Genomic DNA, 27107 nt, shown 5'->3' with positions numbered 1-27107 from the left:
CTTCCCCAACACATACACATCTTTAAGTGTACAATCCTCTTCTGAAATCCCTCATGACAAAAATGGAGTAATCCATAAGAGTTAAGGTTCAACAATCACAGCATGGGGAATCTGAAGAAAAACTGATTTTAGAAAGGCCAACATCTTAATATTTTTAAGTAGATCAGTTTAAAATGTCTGCCTCAATAGTTCAGTGTTACTAATAACGTTAAATAAATTTGAGAATATTTTAATGCAGTTGGGAATTCAGATGGTAGAAACTTCTTCCAAACAACAAAAACAAGGTCCTTTATTTTTCCCCTCCACCCCATTTCAGAGCAGATGTTTCTACGCAAGGCAATTGACCAACTCCTCCTTCTTTAAACCCACCTAATTCTCTCCCCTTTCCTCCCCGTCCCACGCAATCAGAAATGAGCTTTTCGATAACAGAGGGGCTCTAGAAAAGACTGAAGGTTCTCTCTCCATTTCTGAGACAGAAGGTTTAGCTCACTGAAGGGAAGAGATAATAGGAAGGCATTCTTGCGATGCTTGTGACTAAGGTGCATATCAGGTTACTGAAAAATCAGAAGGTACTTGCTCTCTGTAAACAATAACTACAATGCATTTTACAGTTAGTCCTGCCTTTGTTTCCAGGCAGCAGTGCCAACATTTAAGACAGTTATGCTTCTTGCCTGACTGGTATTCTGGTGGAAAGCATGTTGCATTCATAAGGCAACCCCCAGGGCTAAAGCTGTACTTAAGCCTCTCCTACCATTATCGGTAAGAAAAATAAAATTGTAATTGACCATCTGCACTGTATGCCAGTTTAATTGCCTCTTCTGAATGTAAGTCTTTGAAGATGGGCTAATGTCAGATAGCCTCAAGTCAACTTTGGAAAAACCTGTCACGTGTGTAAGCTCTACATGCCATAAATGTAACCTTAGTCATCAGTCTGCTTTAGTACATAGGTTGATCTACATTCTAAACTGAAGTAGAAGTTTTCCTTAAAAAAAATAAGCAGATTATTCAGAAATCATTTGATTTAATATCCAGAGGGATATCTGGAGCTCAGCTGACAGAGAAAGCCTCCTTCTAAACTGATTAAGCATGCTTTGGAAACCACACGAGACACTCCTGAAGAGAAAACTACACTGATACATAATGATACTCTTTTCCTTATTTACCCTACACTTTCAGACTTAATGTCATTTTAACTTTATTCCCCACGATCTATTAAAAATAGAAGGTAACTTCAAGAATTGTGATACAATTTTCTTTATTAAAAATAATTTACAGCATCAGTAACATTTTATGCACAATTGTCATCAACTGAACTTCTTATAAGTTACAGCTATACAATACTGACTGAACTTAAAACTTACGACTGTTTTGTTGGCTTTAAACAGCAGACAGATTTGCAGTTGCTTAAATATTATCAATATACATAATTTCATGTTCTTAAACTTTGGTGTAAAGTGTATAAACATCAACACTATCCCAAAGTTCTGTCATTTGGGGGGGGGGGGAGGGGGGAAGGGCACAGAGTAAATGTTTAGAAAAACTGTCATAGATTCTTCTCCAAATCAAACTGGAGACAGAATTCTAGGTTAAATACATCTAACACAGTCACTTCCTCAGAAAGGAGCATTTCCTCCTATGTTTTAAGATACTATAAAGTCTGACTGAACAATGCTTTTTTGTGTGATCACAGCAATCCTCAGCCTGTATTGTATACTGCCACTGCCAGAAAGCAAACTTCACTGTCGCTCACGGGTTCCTAGCACTATGTTCAAAGTCAAATGTCCCTCCTTCACTGCTGAGTTATTGACCTGGACTTTATAATGTTCACTGCTGCTCATGGGAGAGGGGACAGGCACGTTGCCATGGATAATCACACAAGGGTTCTTCATTGGCAGTTCACTACCACATGAGAAGCAGGAGATGGCTACACAAGCAGTGCTCTTCCTCTCGGCACCTGCTACACTTCATATGTACAGATCTTAAGCACAGGAGTCAGTCTGCACAAGAGACCAAGACGCTATCAACATCAGCATGAGCCTCAAGGTTAACAGCATCTCTGCTTTGAGCTGTCTTTCACTGATGTTAAGGCATAGGAGTGCAGCAGATTTCAAGTAGTTGCTATGGTAACGAAGCCATCACATCTCTTAAAAGAGATGACTACTTTTATTGGTGACAATAACTTGTGGATAAGTCACAGCCCTTGAAATTGCACTTAACTTCACAATATTGGTTTACCTTGAAATGGCTTGGATCACTATCTCCATCTGAAGCAATGAGTGTTACTGCACTAGAGAGGGTGGGAGGCTGGGTCCCACTCGAGCATAAGCAGGTACAGATTTTATTTTTTTTTAAACAGCCTGGTAGCTGTATTTTCATTTATCATCTGCATGAGGCATCATTACATGGCAGCTTTAAAGTCTTATTTGCTCCTCAATAATGAACATGCATTTTCTTCAATTAAGAATATATCCTTGAGCTGAAAAAGAAATATTAGACACTGTTATACAAGAAATAAGATCTTAATTCTTGATAAAATTAGCCAAAAGAGTACCGCAGAACAAACTCATTCAGCATTCAGTTGAATACAGTATTCAAAAATGCATTGATTTATTACCCATCAATGGTATGAGTCACTGGAATGTTGGTTGTTTTTTTCATTTCAACTAAAAGAAAAACAGCCAAATTAGTGAAGCATACATAATTTCAAACCTTAAGGAATTTTGGCCAGTAAAATAAGATATATCAGAATTATGCCAAAGAAACAGAACGTAGCATTTGAACTGTCCAGAAATTATACTGTATTGATATAATTGTCAGGTTTTTTTACTTTATATTTTTAGGCATGTCAAACATACACCATTCAAATCCTTAAATAGCATCTCATTCTGCAAGTCAACTGGCTTAGCATCTGGTTATAAATTTAAATAAAGCATATGTAGTAAAGCTAATGTACTCCTCTTACAAGTTTTGACATTTAAGACAATGTTTATCAAGAGCAAAAATCTAAAAGCAAAAATCTTGACAAGTTATAGGCAAGTTATTGCAGCTTTGCCCTTCAAAAGAAGTTAATCTCTACATAACAATAAGTGGTACTATGAAGCTGTTCAAGATATAGGAGCACAGAAATAGCTATCTTGAAGCTATCAGTAAAGACTCACTTGCGCTAGTCAGAAAAATCAATGATTATTGCAGTGATAAAACAAAAGCACTTATGCAGAAACTGTGCATCTTCCATTAATATTAAATATGCAACAGTAGATTATTTTTTTTTTTAAATCATCAATACGCTGATAATTATATTTATTGGAGTTGCAGTGGCTAAGAGCCAAATTTGTTCGATATCCAGAGATCTTCAGCCAGGGAATCTGATACTTGTTCAGAAGAGCTGCAAACTAACAGCATATTAGAAAGCAGTAAAAAGCAGTATGGCTATCTCAGCTAGTTAACATTTGACAAATAGAATTTATTAGACATATGCTGCGTTTAAAGCAGAGGAATTTAAACAGTCGTAATAAACTTTTTTAAAGGTTAAAATTCTAAAGGGAAGTACTTTGGCTAATGATATCAAACATTACAGTAAAAACCTGATGCCATAAAGGACAAACTGCACACGTTAAGGTAGACATGACAAACTGCAGCTTACCAAAAGGCCAGGGTGCTATACTCGATCAGCATGAACAAAATACATCGTGGGCATTTTCTTAAATGCAGAGATGTTGCCCATGCAAACTTCATACTTCTAGCACACGGTACTTCATGGTGTGAGCAGTTTCAAATCCATATGGGATATAATGCCATAATGTAAATCATGATACAGGACACCGTGGGCCTTGTGGACTGCTTTTTGCTCAGCCCATAATTTAAAGAGCAGATAATTCAAAACTGAAGATCTGTTCTAAGATTTTGATGCCAAAAAACATGTCCGGCCTTTAGCATTTGATACCATCTGCTACCCTTAAACCAACAAACAGCAGTACACAGATTTACAGGTGCAAAAACTAAGTGGAAACAACTGCAGAAAATCTTACATAATAATCTTCAGCACAATCAGTTTCAGATTTCGTGTAGTTTATTTACAAAATGGTCTCATAAAACATCCCCTCCATACTTACAGCTCTCTGCCACAACACACATGTTGATTTTAGCAATGTTTAATAGCACCATTAGAATATTATTTAAAATCAGGAAGGATCTTGTTGCAGTTACAATGATTCACAATCTTTTACATCCATGGACGAAGTAACTTTGAGCACACTAGGACTGTTTGCAGTTCCACGGTACAGATTCCTGGGTTCACACAAGGCATTTTCAGGATTACCAGTTAATGCAAGGTACCCATAGAGTCAGTAGTTACTATAAGAATCTTCGAGCCACAAAGTTTAGACTTCCACCATATTTGTATAAAGTTATCTCCACGTCATTTTCAAACAAGGCAATCACGCTGAACACTTTTCCAGTGCTTGTCTTGAAAATAAAAGCAAAGAGACCACAGTCAAGAGTTTTCCTTTCACCACCCCTTGCTTATTCTCAGTTAGTATTCTAACCCCAAGTTTTGTCTACCACAAGCAAATTCAATTTGATTATCTGCCACTGCAGAACAGAGATTTCTGGGAATAGAACAAAGGCCTACTCTACCTGCTTTGATCCAGCTGGGGGCATGCTATGTATTGTTACCACACTATTGGTAACAACAAAAAGCCATTTCCTTAAAATGGCAGATGATATTTACCATAAAGATCCTTTACACAGGATGGAAAGCTGAATCCTCCCTCAAATAGTTTCACTCTTGTCTTTCAAAGAACCTGAATGAGCTAAGACTCAATCCTACCCTAACAGAGTGCCCATAAAGAGGGAAAGCAATGCTAAAAAATTAAAAATCCAGGATTTCAGGCTGCATAAGGAGTGCATATAAGGAAGGCTTATTACCTAATATGTTTATATGTACTTTGGTAAACTTCATTAACCAGGACAAACTTTAGGACTATCAGTTTACTTTCAAAGAAGATCAAATACTCTTTCCTGCTTCCAGTCATCAGGACTGAAAACACAGAAAGTAGTTGATCATGAGCACGTTCAGTAAGAAATTAAAAATATACTGCAGAGATACCTTAATATCCAAAGTCATTCCAGGCGACAGCTCTGGAGGGAACAATATAGAAAACTGCTCTCTGCCAGTGAGACCCAAAGTATTTGGATTTTCCCCAGGAAGAAACTGAAGCGGAGCTATGCCTATTCCAATCAATTGGCTTTTATGGACCTTCTCGTAGCTTTCAGCTAGGACAGCTTTAACACCCTGCAAAAATACACAAAATTTAGTACTTCAGTATAGTAGTGAGTTAAATAGAGAAGCAAGCTTCAAATAATTGATGTAAAAAATCTTGCAATACAAGGTGAAGAAAAGAGTGCTTTGTATGAGTCCTGTAAGTAATCGTTCAGCTTTATAGCTAGACAAAAGCAAATAAGCCAAAGCAGGCCCATACAGTATGAAAGTTTTAGAACGAAGTGACGATGCTGTAGTTATCAGGGAGAAAGTCCCACATGCAATGTAGCTGCTTCCATTACTTCAGACTTGTGCAAGAATGACTGTCTAACTCAAAATGTATTACGAATATTACAATGAATTAGTCTACAACAGCTAGATTCTAAAATCCCTATAGAAGCCAGAGGCCAACACTAGATAAATATCTGATCTACCTCAATGTCTGGAGTCTAGAATGCTAAGTTACATGTTTATAAATTACATGTTTATGAAATTCAGATTTACTCCTCTGACCAGTCACTGTTCTACAAAGGTTCTTTTACGAAGGTTCTGGCAAAGAAATTACTTACATTTTTACAAACAAAATGTGGTATTATATTTGATGTTGAAGACAGTTTCTAAACAGATTTATACCCAAAGCTAATTTTTTTTTTAAGGTACCAAAAACCACCAAAAAACACAGTTGTCAAAAAACAACTAGCAGTACCAGTAGAAAAGGTCCTTTTGCTGCCCAGTCTCTTGAGCTGCCCAGTCCATACTTCTTTCCTGCTAAAATAATTACAGGAATGCCTTCTTTCTGGTACAACTCCGCTGCTTCAAACACATCTAGCTGTGGAATAACAAAATGAAATAATTTGAGTAAGAAATTCGTATCACATTTTTAAAGTAGCTACGCAAACAAGTATTTTTACCGTTTGTCCAGATGGAAAATGAATTGTTTTAGGAGCTGGTTTTCCTATGAACTTATTCAGAAGCTTGATATTCGCAAAGGTACCTCTTGTCATCACAGCATCATTACCTCTTCGAGCTCCATAAGAGTTGAATTCACGAGGTGTGAGTCTACAATAGAAACATTTAAAAGGGAATCAGTCATTTCAAAGATTACCTTATTTAGAACAATATTACGATTTTAAGTATCACCGCATCTCAAAAATATTAAGTTACCAGCACAAGAGGTAAAGAACTATTTATCTGACAAACGCAATTAATTGTTTTAATTTTATTATAATTATAATATTTATTATAATACTATTATAATAATATAATGAACATGTAAATCATTGCTAGATGAAAGCCGAAATTTTAAATACATTTTCTGTAACTTCGTTATCAAGTGTTATGAACAGTATGGTATTTAAAACAGAAGTTATCTTACACAAAGCATAGTTACTTACCCTCTCACCTCCAACAGCACATTTATCAATAAATATTGCACCAGAATGACAGCTTTACACTTAAATCAAACCACCATCTTAGGAGCAAACATCCATTAATTCTCTTTTAATACTACTCATTCAGACTGAATGTTAAAAACAGAGTCCACACCACAGGCTATTATTTTGTTATGCTCCACTGACACTAATCATAATACATCTTTGGAATATAGTATAAGACAATTTCCAAAATACTCAGTGGAGTTGTGACACTGAAGAGATCAGCATCTCATTACATGGTCTCTTCAGAATTTCAGAAGAGATGAAAGGCACCCACCACTACCACTGCAAGATGCTGTCTGATGCAGAAATAAGCTAAAGCACCAAATTTACATTTGTAAAACCAGGCTTCACTTTCTCACATGATATGTTTCTGGAACTTCTGATCTGTTCTGCACATCTATCCAACTCTTCTTGAGGCCTTCTTGAGGCTGATAACAGTAGCAGTCACTAACCTCACATTAATGTAAGATCACACTTTGTAAATTAAGAAGTCATTTTTGCTTTGGTCTGTATTTGGCAGCACGTTACCCTAACAGTTACAACAATGAGCTCTTGCATTAGTCTCAGTTGTTTGATGTAACCTTAGACAGGACCACAAGCTCAGTGATTACTTATAAATCCCAGTAGCAATTACTATTTTGCTTAACCATGTACAGTCTTCACTTGATGCAGACAGGTATTTATATTGACAAGCAACATGACTTGTAAAGCAATCCTCTGATATAATCAGAGCTCTTTAATATGAAAAAAACTTACCCTTTGTTGGTCAGATACTTAGCAGCAGCACTACTCCTTGCAATGCTTCCAGCAGGGGATATGTGATCTGTAGTTACAGAATCTCCCAAATACAACAAGACATGGGCATTTTCAATCGCTTGTGGTGAAACTGGTTCTTTGGCCTAAAAGAGAAGGGGGGAGATGTGATGAGGGGGAACTGAACAAGACAGATAACATCCATTTTATTTCTAAGAGCCTTTTAGACAGATGGTATCTGCAATATATGAAGAGAATGCACAGGCTCCCCTCATTCCAAATATACAAACAATATTTAGAAGACAAGTATTAGCAATGATCAGATTTGATACTTACACATCGAAGCTTTACTGGAACAGCTATTCCCTTACTTAAATCTAATGCATATAGTCTGGTGGGTAGATCTAACGTACTTACAAGTTTATCGAAAAAGGAAGGACATCTGATGTAAGTAGATTTCAAATCCCAGGGAAATAAAGCTGACTCAGGCGCTTCTAGTGAATTCCATCGTTTGTTTCCCTTCTACATAAAAGTAACCGAAAGGAACAGAAATTTTTTATAGTCTTTTTACATTCTGAAAGCAAAGACCTTTTGGTGATTTTTTTTAAGTTATATTAAATCATATAAATAAGGTAATTGTAGTATATAGGTAACCATATCAGTCAAATCCTCCTTTAGCATAATGGAAATAACTGACAACCCAATAACATTCAACTGGAACATAAAACTATAATGAAATGCACTCTAAGTTATTTAGAACCGAAGACCATTCTTACCTCCATTTTTTCTTTCAATTCCTTAAACATGGACGATATCACACACTCTTCCTCCACTGTGTGTAGCTCTTTTCGGGTAGGCCAAATATCTCGTAGGTAGATACTTTTTCCATTAAAGCCAGTGCCTGAGGAAGGTTTTAAACAGAAAAGCAATTCTGAAACAAAATACTTAGATTATAAATACACTTTATATTCATATATGTACACACACGCAGCTCTTCGGAGAAGATACCAGACATGAAGAATTTAAGAATCTTAAGAATTTAAGAAACAGTTATATGTATGTTTTGTTTTAGCTACTAGCAACACCAAATGTAAATGTGCATTCTCTTCAAATATCCTGTTGTTGTATGCTGAAATGCACAGGAAGAAACTCTTCTAGGTATGCATTAGAAATAGAAATATGAGACATATGGAAATACTTACCCAAAGGCTCAGTCTCGAAGTCTATTCTAACAGTGCCTGCAATAGCATAAGCAACTACTAGCGGTGGAGAAGCAAGGTAATTGGCACGGACACAGTCACAGAGACGTCCTTCAAAGTTCTTTGTTCCAGACAGCACTCCACAGGCAATTATATCACCCTGAAAGTCAGATCCAGATGTAATTTTTTCAGGACTTCATAGTACTACAACAGCTTGTGGTATTTTTTTTTATGACTAATATGGGCTTTTAGCATTCCACTTCAAAAAGATATTCTAATTCTTCAACACTAGGGCACTTTGTTCTCCAGTGCTACCCCTCCTCTTCCTCCTACCATCAAAAGGATTTCTCTCGACTCTAATGCGTCCTCTAGTCACTTCAGTGAATTCCTGTCTAATGTTACCTCTTCCTTTTACTTCACAGGAGAAAAGTGCCGCAGCTATTTGGACACCATTGGTTCAAATCAATCTAGGACATAACTCCTTAAACTCCTTGCACATTACATCCTTCCTAAGATTAGGTTCTATGTATTTATTTTAGTTTGTATCTGTATGCTATGAAGAGTATGTTACATTTATTTCACATAGCAATTAATGGTCTCCCACTGCAGAGGCTTGAGAATATTACTAAGTCCAAACCAAGAATAAATTTCCTTTTGCAGATTCCTGTATTCCTTAGTCATTCAACAGTAAGGAGTATGTTTCTGTATTCCACAAGCCTTGGACCTCTACCTGCTTTATTGCATTCCTGATGGCTTCTGGAAGGGGAGCAGTGTTTCCAACACAGGTTGAACACCCATAACCGACAACCTCAAACCTACAATAAAAAAAAAGTAGCACATTAAATCATTAAGAGCAACTGGTTAGCAAAAAGCCTTTTTTATTAGTTGTCACTAAGAGGATTTTTCTTCCCCTTTATTAATTAGGCATTTTAGGAATTTAATGGCAGACATTGCATCTCATTGATGCAAGCAAGAAAATTTTTGTAACCGATCAAGGTTAATCAAATAAAATACCTCAAAAGGTTTCAGCTCCTTAAGTACTGGCAAAGCAAAGGCAGTAATGTTCCTCACAGAGCACAGCTGGACACTATTAAAGAACTATGAACCTAATCTATTATTTCTACCAAGTAACCAAAAACATGTTGAACACCCCATGAAGGCATGAAAAGGCCAATTCAGGCTGAATATTAACAGACCACCCCGAAGAATTTACATCCAGCTTCCACTTTCAAAATATACGAACTAGTGCATCCTGAGAATATACTTACACCTATGTAGATTGTTACTGAAAGTCAGAGCTCAGCTAAGGTAAAAATTTACACATAATAAATTCTAACATGGGAATAAAATTGAGGGAAACAACCCTAAATAAACACATAACTAAAATGACAAACTAGCAAGCTTAAGAATTAGCCATCCCAAACTGAATAGCAAGCATGGTTATCAACCTGTACAAAAACCCACGTGAACTATGTTTCTGAAATTACAAATGGAACAGGAATCAAAACGTACCCAAGCTTACTGAGGTATGGTAATACTCCACTTGAACTGAGGTAATGTGTAACCATTCCACTGCCTGGTGATAAACTTGTTCTTATGTAGGGCTTTACCACTAGGCCAGCTTCAACAGCTTTTTTGGCCAGCAGTCCTACATGACAAAAAAAAAAAGACAGCTTATGTTTTGTATACCCCTTAAAATAATATTTACACGATGCTAGCTTATTTAAACCAAGCACAGAAAGGCCACGGGGACCTTCAGTTTATTAAAGCAACTACTTGTCTGAATAAAGTTACTTAATTAGTAACAATATTCATGTTTTAGCTCTCATTCCTGCTCTGTAGGTGCCCATTTCCTCTTCTATAACAAAAATATTTCCCATGTTCTAGCTGGCCATCAGTACAGCACTCTTCTACTGATAAAGGTCGCACAGCTTCAAAGTAAAACTTGCCTTAGCCACAAGGTATCTTAAACGAAACAAAGTAAGGTCTGAGAAGATTTAACCGTTCCAGGAAAATTACTTGCATCTTATAAAGACATAGCACGTAGTACCTAATTGTTAAGGCACAGAGCAATCGTTCAGCAAACTGGATTTACTTTCCAGACTCTGTTGCTAACCATGCAGTTCAAGCTATGACAAAGCCCACCTTCTGCATCAATTTGTGTCAAAATGTGCATCTACCTGAAGGTAGCCCTAAACCTGTTGAAATGCTACCAAACAGAAATATTTTTGAATTACTATTATTACAACTACTTTATGACACAGATTTTGAGATTGCATTATTGAAGAAAACATACCTGCAGCAAGCATGACAGATGGATTGCAATTATTGGTACAGCTGATTACTGCAGCAATGACAATGCAGCCATGAGATAGCTTGTATTCATTTCCTTCATACTGAACAGGTACAATGTCATTCTGTTTCTCAACTGCAATCTGAAACCCTTTAACACCAGTCTAGATAACAAAAATATGTCAGTAAATATTAAGTATGCATTAAGTATGACATTACAGCCTGATCAAGTGAACACCCATTTTAGACTAATACTCAGCGGTCCCATTAGGAACCCTTATGCAGATTTTGGAAGTCATCAGCTCACACACCTCACTTGCCATACATAGAACAGTCTCACCCTTTCTTTGTAGTTACATTAACTCTGCAACAACTGTGAACAAATGCCAGTCAAAGGATGGTTGATGCCATGTATTTCTTGCTACACACAAAAGAACAGTTCCTTAAGAGCATGTCTCATTTTATTTAACGCTTGTTTCTGAATTAGAGGCATACCCAAGACTAATTTGAAAAGGATAACTAAATGCAAACTAGCTCCTCCAACTCTTCAGCACTGTCATCCATAAACAAGCCAGAAATGCTAAAGCCAAAGAATTTTGACGGAACTTCTAAGTGGTGTTTCTGATCAAATATTGTTGCTAGCCCTTCACTTTAATGAGCAACATTAAAAATGACCATGCATTTCTGTATTATCTACATTTGCAGGTGCCTATACTTACTGAAAACCAAAAATACCAGCTTAAGAGTGAAATAACTTCCTCTGAAGTCAAATTACATTGCAAGCAAAAGATCCCTTGCTAAATTAAGGTGGATGAAACAGAATTTTAAAACCCAGACCACTAGGTAGCTTCAAATTTTGAAAGTCTTTCTGCATCTCCTTTAACACAAGATGGGCTTTGGACTTTTTCTTGTAATTCTGTTTAGGAAATTAAGTAAAATGCAGCTCTTTAAAACAAATGGAAAATAAAACACTTCCCAGGCTTACGCTACTCATTACTCAAGTTTCCCTCTGTACAGTCTCAATTGTGAGAATAAGGATTTTTGAATATTATGCTCATGATGAGCATGCCTACAATTTACCAGCTACTACCCTGGGGATGTTTGTTGAGCAAGAAAATAATATCTTTAGATTATCTGTTCACATAGTAATAAGTAGGGCTCAGCAGGCGTGCAAGGAGTAAATAACATTTACTTGTGTGGATTATAGTACCTTTCAAAGAGTACATCAGATGTACAAACCTTTTCATTTAAGCAGGCTTGGAAGTCACTTTTCATGTTATTAACAGCCACTCTATCTTGGGATCTCTTGGGGCCACTGACATATGGAATTATAGAACTTAAACTAATTTGCACTATCTGAAAAAGAAAAAAGCATGCATTAATCAATCCCAGCTCCACATCATTTAATACACTCATTTGAAACACCCAGGACACGTTTTCTTTAAAATACCAGTGTTCTGAGACATTAAAATTCTAGCCTTCCATTTTCAAGATGGTTCATTGTACAAGGCTATCAATCACAAAACAGAGAAATCACAAAATCATAGCCCAGCTTAGAAGGGACCTCTGAGATCATCTGGTCCAAACTTTGGGGGTAAAAACATGTTGTCTAGCCAAACCTTAAAAGGCTGTTCTTCAAACTGCTTAAAAAGTTATCCCCTAACTTTCTACCATCCCTAAGACTAGCACAATTACTTTGGAGTGATAGGAATTAAAATACATTCCTCTTAGTTGAAATGACCATTATTTCCCCTTTCTCCTACCCCCACCCAAATTTTGCAAACATGCCCTATTTAGAATTGTGAGTTAAACACAACTTCATTAAAGCAATACAAGTTACAGCAGGAGACACTTAAATCAACAGCTGTTACTCGTTATGGGAAACAAATGTACAGAAAACAAGTAATTTTGAGCATACCTGGGAATACTCAGGTTCTCTGGAAGAACTCTCATCATTTCTAAATAACTTCACAGCTTTAAGATATGCTTCCATGACTTCAAGCTTGGCCTTGTCAAAACCTAAGTAAATGCAAACACGAGAAAGTCAAATAAATAAAAAACAACACACAGCTCTCAGAAATTTCAATCAAAAACATCCTGAACATCCAAAGTAGTCCTTTTTCCAAGGCACACCACTTCTGTAACACACCATCTAGGAGCTTTCAATAATGACATATGAATTAAAATACATTTTGTTTGTTCTTTATTTGCTTTCAAATTCATTTAACCTTCCCTCTTAGATCAAGGAACAAAATAAGCTGTCTCAACACTAGCAATTGTAGCTCTAAACTTACAGATTTTTTTTCCTTAACTTCATTAATTTTTTCCTCTATTGAGACTTAAGACAGAACATGTGTTTAGTTGATAATATACCGTATTACTGGCCACGGTTAGAAAATGCTTAGTTTGCTCTGTGCTGACCAGACAAAGCATATTTGGTATTAAATATGTTTTAACTAGTACTTAAAAACAACGGACTTCAGTTTCAGAGAGGCTTACTAATGCTAATGAGCTTTTGCTGTTTTTTACCCTGTGGCTTTCTGTATTTGCTCTAGGTTGATAAGGAATGGACATCCTTCTACCTTAGCTTAAAACGTCATTGAAATAATGCTTTTCAAAGGAAAAAAAATCATTGTGAAAGTCAGAAACATGTTGCGAGTTTTTTGATGTTTCACTTCTTAAGAAGTATTTTAGATGTTGATTTTGTAAGGATTCTACAGGTGGTTAAGGGATTAATTCCATATATAGATGTCCCTTCCAACAGAAGATATTCTATATTACATATATTCTTGAAAATATAAATGAGAATTTTCTTATACTTTAAAGCTTACACATGCTTTCAAAAACAAGAATTCTGAACGTTAAAAAAAACAGTTCAGCAAAAACAACACAATGTTAATAAATCAGCTATCAGATAAATGAACCAGACTGGATGCAATCCTCAAGGACAAGTCAGTTTTCAATGCCCCAGTGTTCTATGTGCAAAAGTTACATCCTCACTTAAATATGGGGAATACATGGAGACAAAATAGGCCATGAGATTCTACAGGATAGACATTTTAGCCTAGTATATCCCACAACAGAGATCATAATTGTATGGCAGGATTTTGCAAGTTAAATCCAAGACAGAACTCTGCAGAAGACTGTTTAAGTATGGAGTTTTCTGTAAGTGCATTAACACATCTGAAACTCTTACTATGAACCAGTACCTGAAATTCCATCTTTACCTGTATGCTTTAAGTGCTTCAGTGTCACATTATCAACAGGGAAAAAGCTCAGAATAGCACCATATTCAGGACACATATTTGCTATTGTGGTTCGGTCTGCTACAGACAGCTGGGAAACGCCACTCCCAAAGAACTCAACAAATTTTCCAGCAACATCAGCTTGCCTAAGATGCTGTTTAAAAGAACACACAACATTTGTTATCTCAAGAGAAAATGTAAGCAATACCTCTTGCAACAGCACACAATTAGCAAGTCATGAATGTCTGAAATAAAACAAAGTCCCACATATGCAAAAAAAAATAAAAATACTCCAAACCCCATTAAGATACTGAGTTCTGAAGTCTAGACTGAAACTTGACATGATTACGCACACCTCCATGCGCAGCAGAGTTCTTCAGATTTCCTAGTCAAGAACACACAGATGCTTCTCAAAGCATTATGCCAGAATATATTTTCAAAGCAATCAAAGTTCTTAAATGCTTTGATACTAGCTTTTCACCTACTAAATCAGGATAGTTTGTGCCACCCTGGCAAAACCCTAGCTTCAGAAAATACATTATTCAGTTATACTAGATTATAACTATAGATTGGCCTTATGTCTAGCAGGATTTTAGAACAAAAAAGGTATCCAGAAGAAGTTTAAGCTAGAGAAGAAGCCTACATGCTGTAAATAGAAGAAAAAAGGGGAATTAAGGCTTCTCTGTGTTCCTCTATCTTGTACAGACTTTTTTTTTTTAAAAAAAAAGGACTTATAAATAAACCAGTAGAGAGGAAAAACACTCTGGAATGTTTAAAGGTATACCAGAAATACTCCCAGCCTTTAATTTACATCTAAACTTCTCCCATGATGGAACTCACAACACATTTTACTTGGTTTGAGAAAGCACTGAACTCTTACCTTCGTAATGCTCAGAACAATATCTATGGATGTAGCAAGTGTGCTGGCTGTGCCTGTCAGTTCGCACCCAACCACCTCCGGCAGAGTGAGAGTAACTGGCATCCCCAGCATCACTGCTTCTGTTTCAATCCCCCCAACACCTGGAAGTAGAATATTATGTTGGTTTCCATCAGTTTAAGTAACAGATTAAATATTTTTAAGTTCTAAAAATCTAATAAAGCTCTTCTTGTTAAGCCTAAAGGCTACAGAAAGAAATGCAGATATTTTCCATTAAATATTTGTACATGAAAGACATTGAGCAAGACTACTGCTGACGTTGCTGGACTTTACAACCTAATAGAAAATACTCTGCATCTAAATTTGTTTCCCATGAGGAAGGAAACCTTTCTCTAGATTTTCTTACTGCATGTCCAAAAAGCACTTCAGTACCAACAGTTTTTTGGCTATTTTCTTTTTAAATTACATCAAGTTGCTTCTTGATAAGATATACTAGCTGAGATTACTATTAAACAAAAAACATTTTGAAGAACAATTCAAGACAGTTTGTTATGCTTGAGACAGAAATATTTAGTAGGGAACGGTTTAGTACGCCTTTCAAAGTGCTATCAAGTTACTCTTAGCATACTTACCCCAGCCCAAGATACCCAAGCCATTTACCATGGTCATGTGAGAATCTGTGCCAACCACACTATCTGGATATAGGAAATCTTTAACTTCAAAAACAACTCTTGACAGATACTCCAAGTTAACTTGGTGTGCCATTCCAGTCTCCGGTGGAATTATGGAAATATTCTTGAAAACCTTTGAACTCCACTGTGATTTTTACAAAATGAGAAAGAAGATTTATTTTTAAAAGGGCTTACTCAATTCTCACTAGAACACAACTAAAATGACAAAGCTAATATGCAATATAACAGTACTTACTGTTTATCTAAGTGACTTTTGCTCATTTGTCAATGAGTTACATGAGCCCCCTGGATTCTACGCATTCTTAATGATTAGCAATTGAATCAATTCATCCAATTCCTGTTAAAGGCTGTGTCAATAATTCATACCTACCTTCCCAAAGCAGTGCTTTGGGCAAAAGTCTTAACTTTCAGTTCATGCAACTAATTTTCAAGCAGAGCTAAGATTAATATTTGGACAATAGAACCTAACCATTAATATTTATAGCAGATTGCAGTTCAGGTTTTACATCTCTGTATAATACTGAACAGGTAATTTAGAAAAGTGTCTTGCTACACAAACTCAGCATGCTAGATATAAAAGAAACTGCCATGGAGACTTGTAACAAAATTCAGCTTGGCAGTTTCCCCTTTTCAATAATATTCAAGCTGATCTGCAGCTTTTCTGAAAGAAATATCCTAGTTTCCTTTTATGAAAAGATTTTTGGATCACTGCATTGAATTCATAAACAACATTAGTGGATGTGGATCAAATACTAATCCTGCAGATCCATGACTAAAAAGATGCTGATGCCACAGAAGACTTGTATTAAACACAATGTCTGCTAGCATGGCTGCCTAGCTGGAGTAGCAATGCCTCAATACCAGCTTCTGTTTGACACTTCTAACTTCCAGAAGATTTTCAACATGAATAGGGATAAACCAACTTTTTACTCAAAAGCTCATTGAGACCTACAGCACAGAGTTCATTAAAACACATTAAAATATCTACTTTGTCCACATTTGCAAGTCCTTCACATTTGCAAGATCAAATAGTGAACTTTTTCAAATCAGAATTAGAAATATTTTCTCCCCTTTAAGTGGCACCTACATTTAGAACCTCTGCAGTTTAACAATTTAAAACAATTTTAAATTTCAAGCCATAAACCTGTTATTAGCTAATTTCCTGTTCATATATTAAATTCAGATTTAATTAGCGCCTGACATTTCCAAATGCCTGAACACCAGCAGAGAACAGAGCAAGATCTCAAAACAACTAAAACACACACCATGCAAAGGCCGCAAGTTCACAGACATACCTTAAAAAATTGAAGTCTCTCTCTATTTCTGCCGAATTCCATCTCTTGATTTTTCAATACTGTCTCAGGCCTAGAAAGATAGTAAATTTAGCACTATCATAATTTCAAAGTACAAAAGAACAAGTTATTTTTGTTTGTTTGATAAAAGACTTGTTTAAGCCTGCAGCAAAATTTGAAGTGGTTTATTAAAACAAAGGTAATTTCTTCCTTACAGCAAACTTTCTGTGAACAGTCAAAAATAACTGATTTAATCTGTGCTGAGAACAAATTTATTTTTAGGTGTAGTTTGCCTCAAGCATTTAATCTCAAAAAATAAGATTTATTCCCAGCATGTACTACAGTGTAAGGAATCCTTTTCCTTTAATGAATGTTCTGCTGAGTTGCACACCTCAAATTTCAACTATCGTAAAGAATCAAGGTGTTCACCAGTTCATGTGGAAAACACCCTCCATGTTCAGTACTAGCCCTTTACGAACTGGGTAGAACATTAAGACATTGTAACTACTCTCCATATCCGTACATTTTTCCTCTATGGCACTACTTTTTATTCACAATTACTCATTAGTACAGTCTCTTTACATGAACTATCTTTTATAAGTTATATTAAGATACTGTTATTCATTATGGAATAACCCACAACTTAAGAGCAATAACCTCCGCTTTGAGAAGGTGGACAAGGAAGGAATACACTTGTTTTACACCAGGGAGGAAAAAAAAAATCTCAGTTCTCCAGAGGCTGGTTTTACACCATGACCCTTCCTCCTTTCTTCTTTGCAGTGTCAGAAGGTTAGCAGGTATATTGTTTTGCAAAGCCCTTAGGGACAGTCATCATTCAACCTTCAGCTTAACAAATGCTACTGCTGGTTTCCTGCCAGGAACATCAATATTGCCAAAAACATCACTAATTCTGTATTACTGCACCTGCACTGAGCAGGAACATTTGCATATCTATAAAATAACGAAGACAATCAGCTTTTAAATTCTACACCTGTCAGGCACAAGGAGATAGACATCTGAATAGTCTGTCAGAGAAAAGAGGTGGCAGCTGAAAGAAGGATGATTACATGTAATTGTCATAGATGGAACAGTACACAATGATCTGTTAATATTGAAAATCTGGCAAAGACAAACAGATGAGGTTCCTCTGTGCCATTACACAAAGGCAGGATGTACACTAACTTTCAACTCAGTGACAGAAAGACTGCGAGACTACAGAGAAAAAAGTAATGTGTAGGCTGAGAGCCAGAAACTCCTGCAAAGCTCCCATAGGGAAATTAAAATTTACTTTGAGCCATGAAACAATGTTTCATTGACATTTACTTTCTAACTTACACAGTAAGTTCTGCCCTTGTAAGAAAAGGAGATAAGTCTCAAAATGTCATTTAAAATGACTGTCATGAGTCACACAAATGGCCATCTGCACTGTTTACTGAAATTCTCCTCAAAAATTTAGACTAATTAGAGTAATTTAGACTAACTCAAACCTGCTACATCAGACCTTCTAGATGCTGAAACCAGTCTACAGAATGTGTGACTAGAAGCACAGAAGCATGTTTAGAAAAATGTGTCTCTCTAAACTGTCCCAGGCAGTACTTAACACAGAAAGTAATTAAAATAGGAAGTTTTCATACTCAGGCACCGGCTGAAGGTGAAAAGGACAGAGGATAGGCGTGTTTTCAATCTGCGCAGAAAACTGTCCTGAGTTGCGACTCGAATCTCCAGCACTACATGGCCCCTTGCAGCCAGTCTGACCCCTGCAAGGTAACTTCCGAGGCTGTATTTTAAGTGGAGAAAGCTTTGCCGCTGGCTTCTGTGACTCACCACCTCCAGGATTTGGAGTATTCTGTATTGCACTGTAATATAAAATAGCAGAATCATTTAAACATTCGGTTTGCTTGGTTCCTAACCATTTAAGCTCACTTAACTAGTATAGAGGGGTAATCACTAAGTGAACTGCAATGAATTTCCTTAAAGATTAACACCAGACAAGTAACTCCATCAATTCGTTCTTGAAATATCATGTTTAAAAAAAGAACATGTTGCAAAGGCTAAACTTAGGGCATTACACTTGGAATGGGTGGGCAGTGCCCCATGCAAGCATTGGACTGGCATGTTTCTTATTCTAAAGCATGTTTCTTATTCTACAGTAGTACTATACATGTTTCATACAATCCATTAAGGAAGATGACAAAGCTTTTTCAAGTAAAGAAATGTAACTTACTATTTAATTAAGCTTTTGATACAAATTCTCAAAAGCTCAGATAAATTTTATGCTCTAATCAACTCTGTCAGAAGACAAGTCGTGCTTTTTTAAAAATAAAGTCCATATGGCACACTACCCACTATTTGTTGGATATTCAGTTTCCCCATGAGAGTCAAGAAAGTCAAAGAAAGATGGATGACTTCTTACTTATGATTATTTACTAAATCATTGATTTGTAAAGCCACTGCTTTCTGCAGCTTTAACACAGAAAGATAGGTAGTTATCTAACTGCAGAACACTGCATGGCTGCATGGCCTTAGAGGATACCTTGTCTAAATCCCAACTTAGTCCATGAGCCTCTGATCAGTAGGAGATAGAAGTTGTAAAAAGCAGCACAAACCATCTTGCAGGGAAGGGTTTCTTATCACAGGCCAGCAGCTGCTGAGTTCCTGCAAGCTTTCCAGAAGTGAAACCACAGAAACCCGATTTATCATTACAAAGCAGCACATTGAGACCTCTTGTCAATACTTGGTGTTGCTGATAAATTTCAGGCTAGCCCAAATGTAATTGAGTCCACTGTCTCTTCAGACACAAGACAGACCACAGGACTGAACTGCATATGCAACATGCTTTGCACTCTCCTAAGATATTAACCAAATTGAAACCCTGTATGTACTTGGAAGGTTTACAGAATTATGACTCATATATCCATACCCAGTTTGTGAATTCTAAAAATTCAGGGGAAAAAGCCTGGAGCAAAGAACAAGCAATTCACAGTTCTGCACACCTTTGGGAAGGCTCCGTGATGAAGGGGGAACAGTGGTGGAGGGGAGCTGCATTAGAAAGGAACTTCAGCATACATTGAATAAAATTCAAGTTTTCCTTTTCTGCAGCATTATGCTTCTAGCACATGGCAGCCCTAGGCTGTTTTCATCACATCAGTGTGTGTCAGAAGAAAACCAGGATGACAGTTTTCTAGTCCTAATACTTTTCCAGACTCCAAGTACACTCTTCCCCCAAATCTATACAACTGTTTTTCATCTGTGGCAAAATCAAGACCTATATAAAGTCACAGTCATAACTTACGAGCTGAAATTACAGCCCTTCAATACATCTGACTGCAAAGCCATTTCTCCAGAGCTGTGAAAAGGGACTTAAAATTATATTAACCTTCCAAAAAGTTTTATCAGTAAGAACAGGGCAAAGCAAAAATGACAAAGACTCTACCTCATTCTCGAAAGATCATCTTCTAGAAACCATGACAGATCCAGCTTACTTCAGCCATCTCCTGCCCAGAATTTGTATTGTCAGCTCCGTCTATAACCCCTCAGAATCATTCTCTCTCTCCTCCTAAAGTATTTTTATTTTTATTATTTTTTTTTTTTTTTACTTTTATCTGCTCTTCTTTCAGGTACCATCAAGTCTACTTTCAGGGATCCAGACACGACAAGGGATTTAATGGGATGGGACAATACAAAGACCAGAGTGAACCCACAGTTCAGTATCAGATAGAGGCATGTATTTCCTCAAAAAAATAAGGTGTTACCATTTGCTGAAATCAATCTGCAGAGAATGGTCAACAGTGAGATCAGTTGGGCAGGCAGGATTGACTTTCACAGGATCTCCTCCAGCATTTCTCACCGCTTCCCTCATGGCAGCAAAATCCACCATTGCTGGAATTCCACTAAGAGAAGAAAAAGCAAAGTAGTACAGCAACATCAGACATTAATGCTCTAAAATATAAAGAAGCTTCTTTCTACGTCTATATCTACCTATTTGAGTTCTGTTTCAGACAATATAACCCTGTTTTTCTATTCTCTAAGTTTTAAAGAAGTCCAAATATTTTTATAATTTAATGGAATTGGTACTAATTCACAACAACAAATGGCATACTTTAAGTTAACATACCAAAAAGCATAGAACACCTTAAAGAAAATAATTATATTTGCTCTTTTGTCCTGCTATGCTTCTGAAGTGTGATGTACATCATTTTCAGATGCTTATTACCTTATAAAATCTTGTATTGCAAACAGCGCTCATGCTATACGTTTTAATAATTTAGCATGTATTACTGTTCTTACAGAACCAGTCATTTCTGAAGCTCAGTATTTTTATAGAAGCTCATACCCTTGTTATTACATACGTAAGAGTAGCTGAAGTACAAAACTGAATGGAGAACACAGTATTATACCAGTCTTCTTAGTTTTGCTTGCTAAACAGAAGTTACTTTTTTATTATTACTATCACAATTTTTTTTTTTTTAATTCCCTCACTTCTTCATAAACACTTAGTGATTCCTCAAGACATCCTGCATTTAGTATTTCCAAGTTGCTGAAGGACTGTCCTTTCAGCTAGGCCACACTCAAATCACAGAATGTTAATATATTAAGAGACTTATTAAAAATCTATTATTCATGCTTTGAACTGGGTTACATATTCTTGTGGAGCAAGCAATAGTTATCTCCAGTTGTCTCAAGCACAAACTATGTATTTCAATGAACTGCCAGCCATCTGGCTACAGTCAAAATGCTGTCACTTCCATCTGTGTTTTGGCACTTATCCTGTAAAGCGTTCCTTGTAGGCCAACAGCTTCGTCCTCACCAACCTGCACTAAAACCAGGGTAGCGTACAAACAACTCCTATTCTTCCATCACATGCAATTATGTTATATCTGCTGAACAGCAGCAGCAGCGCATGAGCTATTTAGAAAGAGCTATTTCAGTATCAAAAGGCTAGCTGCTACTTCTATTTTCAAGCTGAAGTACACCTACTACTCAGTGAGTGTACACAGCTATTTCACAGTATTTCATGCACACATGTAAGCACACACTCCACTTACGTAAAATCTTGAAGAACAACTCTGGCAGGACAGAAGGGCACTTCAACATTATTCTGTTTTGTCTTCCAGTCTAAAATGTTCATAGCATCTGTTTCTTTCACTAAGAAGCCATCACAGTTACGGATACTGGATTCAAACAACACTCGTATAGAATAAGGCAGAACATCTAGAATAGGGAAAGTGACTTAGTTAGTGCAACAGCCCCAAGCTTCCATGTTTCGCTAAGTTACAATTTCACATTTCTAAAGAGGTCCAGTTTGCTCGGGATTCAAAGGATAAGAGCTACGGGAACCCAATTGTTTAGTTGCTTTTAGGTTTGAACTTCGTTATAAGATGTGGAATGGCGAGCTGCAGAGTGCATACATTGCAGCAAGAGGAATTATCATACAGAATTTGAACAGAAGATACCAATGTCTTGACTGCACTGTGTTAAGTCAGTGACACTTAAGAGGTATGCTATGCCAGCAGGAGATGCATGCAAGGCATCTAGAGACAGGATTACCAAACAGAATGGGTGACAGGCAACAGCAATGAGAATACGCCAAAACTATCTCTGAACTGCAAATTTCATCATTACTTGAGGTATCAAATCAAAAGCGACTAATGTCACATTATTTTCTTTGTCCTTGATAAACAGCAATACGAAGAACTGAAACCATCCTGACACGTGCCATAAAAATCAACATTTCATAAAACATTAGGGATAACATTTCACTAACTACAACTTCAGTTACTTTGCTTCTGATCTGGATTAAGGTATTGAAAGCAACAGCTTTCCCGCATGGTGAAGTTCAGGAAACTGGAAATGAGAATGAAAAAAGCAGAAGGAGAAAAAAAAGCACGTGTCACTATTCCCTGCTAACAACAAAAAAAGATGAATTGACATTTTCCTCCAGATACTGTTCTTTTCATTATAATTCAAGCAAACAAATGACTTGGTAACTGTGAGAAATATTAAGTATTTGGAAGAAGAGGGTTATAAGTTCAGGCTTTAGCCAAAAGAGTTAAGATTTGGTCATCTCAACCTAGTCCAGAAGTTCATCCACAGTCTATCATAATACAAGATTTGCTGGCTGTTCTCATCATGGATCTTTCTCAGGTATCTACTGTTGTCTAATTAGACAAGTCAATCAAAATAATATAGAAGTGTCACCAAACCTATTCTGAAGCAGCTGCCATGCCACCACTTCACTTAAAAGCCAAGTAACCAGGACCAACCTGCTTTGCTTTCTCCTGGCTTACAAACAATAAGCAGGGCAGCCTTGCAGCAATAAGAACTGCACGTTGAGCCAGGTAGCAGCCAGCAGCCACGGAGGGATTACTTCTCCCCGCTACACATTAGCAGTAAGGTCCTATCTGCAATACTGTGGGTAGCTTTGGGCCTCTGAGGACATGGCAGATCTCAACAAACCAAAGCACAGATGGAGAAGAGCCTCGTAGGGCTGTTATGGGGCTGCAGCTCCTGTCACACAGGAACAGGTGAGAGACCTGGTTTGCTCACTCTGAGAGGGGAAAGCAAAGCGAACCAACTGCACTCTTCTACAGCCTAACAGGAACTGCAGAGAAGGTCAAGTCTAACTCTGAGACATGCCCAGGAAAAGCACAAAAAAGTCAGAAGGTGCAGGAATGGACACTGTGATAGGATACAGACAAGATGTGACGGGGCGGATGGCGAAACACGGGGTCAAGAGAGGCAGTGGAATCTCCATCCTCACAGATTGGTGGAGCTCAGGTGAGAAAGGCTCTCCCAGTTAGCCCTAGTGCCAGCAGGGACATGGGCCTAGATCTCCAGATGTCCCTTCTGTCCTACATCATTCCGAAGTCTTCACAGTTACCATTTTACCCAGAACTGATTAATGTTTTCAACACTAGAAAAACTGGATTATTCTTAGCAAATTGGCAAATAATTTAATCAACATTTACATTAGAAATCTGATTAACTTATTGTCAGATTATAGTCAGATGCCCCAAGGCAGAGGACAAACAAGCAGTAGCCAAAATTAGTGTTCTAGCAACAAATTCAATGAACAATTCCAGATAATGGTTTTCTTATTAGTGTTGTCCCACACTACACTTAAATACTTTCAATATGCAATTGATATGAAGCCTCCAACTTCTGCACATCAGTCTCCATGGGAAGAGAAAGGCTTTCTTATCCTATTCTATTTACATTACTTCTCTAAATTTCTCCAGCTACTTCCACTGCTGCTCCAAGCTTTACACGCTCATCCAGACAGAAAGCAGTATCTTCTGTTTAAATTCTCACTCCAGCCACAAGGACCTTCAGAAAAACTAGAGCAGAACTGACTGGCTTTGTTGCTACCACCCCACTGCTGCTTCTCAGACAAAGCCATGAACAGAAGCATTCTACCTCCTTCTCACGTGCTTATCTGAAAGATTAACTTCAGCATTACATTAGGAGAAATTTGCAAGAGCACAAAGCTGTTGCACAAAATTTGCTGCAGCCACTGTTGCCCTGGAAAAAACTCCCCTCTCTCTCCTTCTAAGGACAGGCAAGTAATTACTGCTGTCAAATACGGGTTTAAAGTGAAATATCCACTGATAATTTTTAGTTAAGAAACATAGTCTTAAAAAAAGTACAACTAAAAAAAATCCCAAAAAACTGTAATAACATATACCTTATATACCTATTTTATGAGTTTAACATGAAAGCTAAGAAAATGACGACGGTATGCTTTGATTATCTGAAAGAATAAAACCTGTTCCAGCTGACAGTGATCTATAGCTCCCCATCTGCAGCTCTATCCCTCCCCCAATCACATACACAAATGCTTTCTGTTTTTTAGGAGGCAACCAGACAGACACTCAATAAAAGCCTTTTTGGCACATATCACTTAGTGACACATAGCATACTAATGACATGCTAGGATTAAGCATTTGTTTGTACACCACCAGAACTCATCCTTCCGCAGCAACTGCGATAAAAGCTATGTTTCAGTAAACGGTTATCCACTATCTGAAGATGCTGTTAAGGTAAAATTAGCATACCAACAAACAGGACAAAATTGTAGTAAAAATAAATAAATAAAGTATTTTGGAAGCACTACACTCCTGTTTTCAGTTACTTCGTTTTTAACAACAGATAAATTACTTGGATCCGTAGTCTTAGAGTAAGACTCTGGTGATACCTGCTGCACTTTCTCCCTTGATGATAAAAGCTGCATGAAATATTATTCCCCCTGCCCTGAGCTATTAATCAGCTTCACAAAGCAATAATAGAGTATAAAATTATAAGCTTTCAAATATACCTATTAAGAGCCCACATATTCATGATTGTATCTCCTAATGTTTTACAGCAGTAAGTGGTGCATGTTTACTACTTGTACAGTCCTAATTGCCAACTGCTAAAAGTTATCATTACCATACTTGGTGCCTCCAAGCTTCGAGACATTGTAGAACCTCTTTTGTGGATAGTTTGTTAATGCTTCAATTACGGGCTGGTAAGGGCTTCCTGGAAAAAAAAAAAAAAAGAGGTTGCAGATATGTAGATATGAAAGAATGGAAGGCTTGATAATTGACAGAAGGCCAGATTTTTATTTCTAATTATACCAAAAAAATATTGTTCCTCTAGGACTGTAAGTAAATCATGAATGGAAAAGCTTCTAAGTGGATTAGGACATCTGACAATGGAGATGTGTGACTAACATGAATTTTAATATTACTAGGTATGTACAGGTCATGCGAGTCATCAGCATAGTCGGAGGCCTAAATGCACGTTTGACCTTTATTGTCTCAGTTTACCATCTACAGGACAGAATAAAAGCACCTTGCCAACTTAGATAAGAGACAGATATACTACAAAACATAAATCATTGAGTGCTTGGCTAACGACAGGCAAGCAAGAGCCAGAAGTAAGCCTCCTGACAGATGTTAAGTGAGGAGAAAAATGCCTCCTGGAGAAGACTAGGGGTTCCCAGAAGGGCTGGGTTTGTTCCATCGCTAGCGAACCGAACGCACCGCACCGAGCCCTGAGGATCGCGTACAGCGAGAGCGTAAGGAATTAAAGTCCGGATCACGAGCAGCAGAGAGAAAGGTTTTAGGCGTGACGTGACCGGGCTGCTCCCGGGGGCACCGGCACGCAGCGCCGGCCCCGCCGCCGCCGGCCCTTTGTGTGCCGCTCGCGGAACTCGCCGCCCGCCGCAGCTCCACGCCCGCCGCGGGGCACGCGCCGCACGCAGCTGGCAGAAGCCGAGCACCAAAGCGGCCCCGCGGCCCCGCTAACCCGGGCACCGCCGCCAGGCCCCGGCCCTGCGGGCAGGACCGCGGGGCGCCGCGGGCCCCAAGATGGTGGCCGCGGACAACGGGCGGCCGGGGGCGCTACCGGCGCTGCCGCCCCCGGCCCGCCGCAGGCCTGGAGCAGCGCTGCCGCAGCCCGGCGGCCTGACAGGGCGAGGGGGCGGCGCGGCCCGGTCCGGTCCGCCCCGGCCCGGTCCTGCTGAGGAGCCGCGCAGCCCCGCGCTCGGTCCCGTGCCGCCGGTGCGGAGGGCGGAGAGGAGGCCGGTCCCAGGGCGCAGTCGTGTCGGCGCCGCGCCGCCCGCACTGACCTGGCCTGACAGGGTCCATCGCCGGCGACCATATTAGCGCGGCGGGGGGAGCGGGGCGCCGGGGGGAGCGGGCCCGGGCGGGGCCGCACGGCTCTCGCGAGACTACGCCGCGCCGCGCCCCGCCCGGCCGCCTGCCGCTCGCGAGAGCCGCCGCGGCGCAGGAGGGAAACGGGCGCGGGGTCTCGCGAGACGTCGCGGAGAGGGCGGAAGCGGGCAAGTGAAGGGAAAGGGGAGGGCGGGCAGCGCGCTCTCGCGGGACCCGTGGGGCCGGTGACGGAGGCGGAGGGGCGGGGCTGCCCGACGGGGGGCACCGCGGGCACCGCCCACCGGCCACCGCCCCTGGGTGGCATCACGTGACGCGGCGCCAGGGGCGGGGCCCGGCCTCACCCTGACGGCCCGCGGCTAACGGCGGGGGGCTGGCGGTTAACGGCTGACGGCCGCAGGGAGAAAG

The 27107-nt window shown here is 38.7% G+C and overlaps 1 protein-coding gene across 1 annotated transcript; it reads right to left on the bottom strand.

Moving 5' to 3' along the window:
* Positions 1-1238: 1238 nt before the first annotated feature.
* Positions 1239-26806, bottom strand: IREB2 (iron responsive element binding protein 2). The gene is made up of 22 exons (XM_035336301.1): positions 26657-26806; positions 25474-25563; positions 22092-22257; positions 20799-20936; positions 18681-18902; positions 17050-17119; positions 15695-15878; positions 15066-15205; positions 14168-14339; positions 12859-12959; positions 12180-12296; positions 10945-11104; positions 10161-10296; positions 9379-9463; positions 8652-8808; positions 8226-8350; positions 7867-7971; positions 7453-7595; positions 6172-6319; positions 5967-6089; positions 5108-5293; positions 1239-4464 (listed from the first exon to the last, which is right to left on the bottom strand). The coding sequence occupies exons 1-22, from the start codon at positions 26673-26675 to the stop codon at positions 4354-4356; spliced, it is 2898 nt and encodes a 965-aa protein (XP_035192192.1). The 5' UTR covers positions 26676-26806; the 3' UTR covers positions 1239-4353.
* Positions 26807-27107: the final 301 nt, after the last annotated feature.

Source organism: Oxyura jamaicensis, chromosome 10, assembly GCF_011077185.1.
Source record: "Oxyura jamaicensis isolate SHBP4307 breed ruddy duck chromosome 10, BPBGC_Ojam_1.0, whole genome shotgun sequence".
Taxonomy (NCBI): Eukaryota; Metazoa; Chordata; class Aves; order Anseriformes; family Anatidae; genus Oxyura; species Oxyura jamaicensis.
The sequence above is the reverse complement of the archived record's forward strand: the minus strand, read 5'-3'. Positions and strand labels throughout refer to the sequence as shown.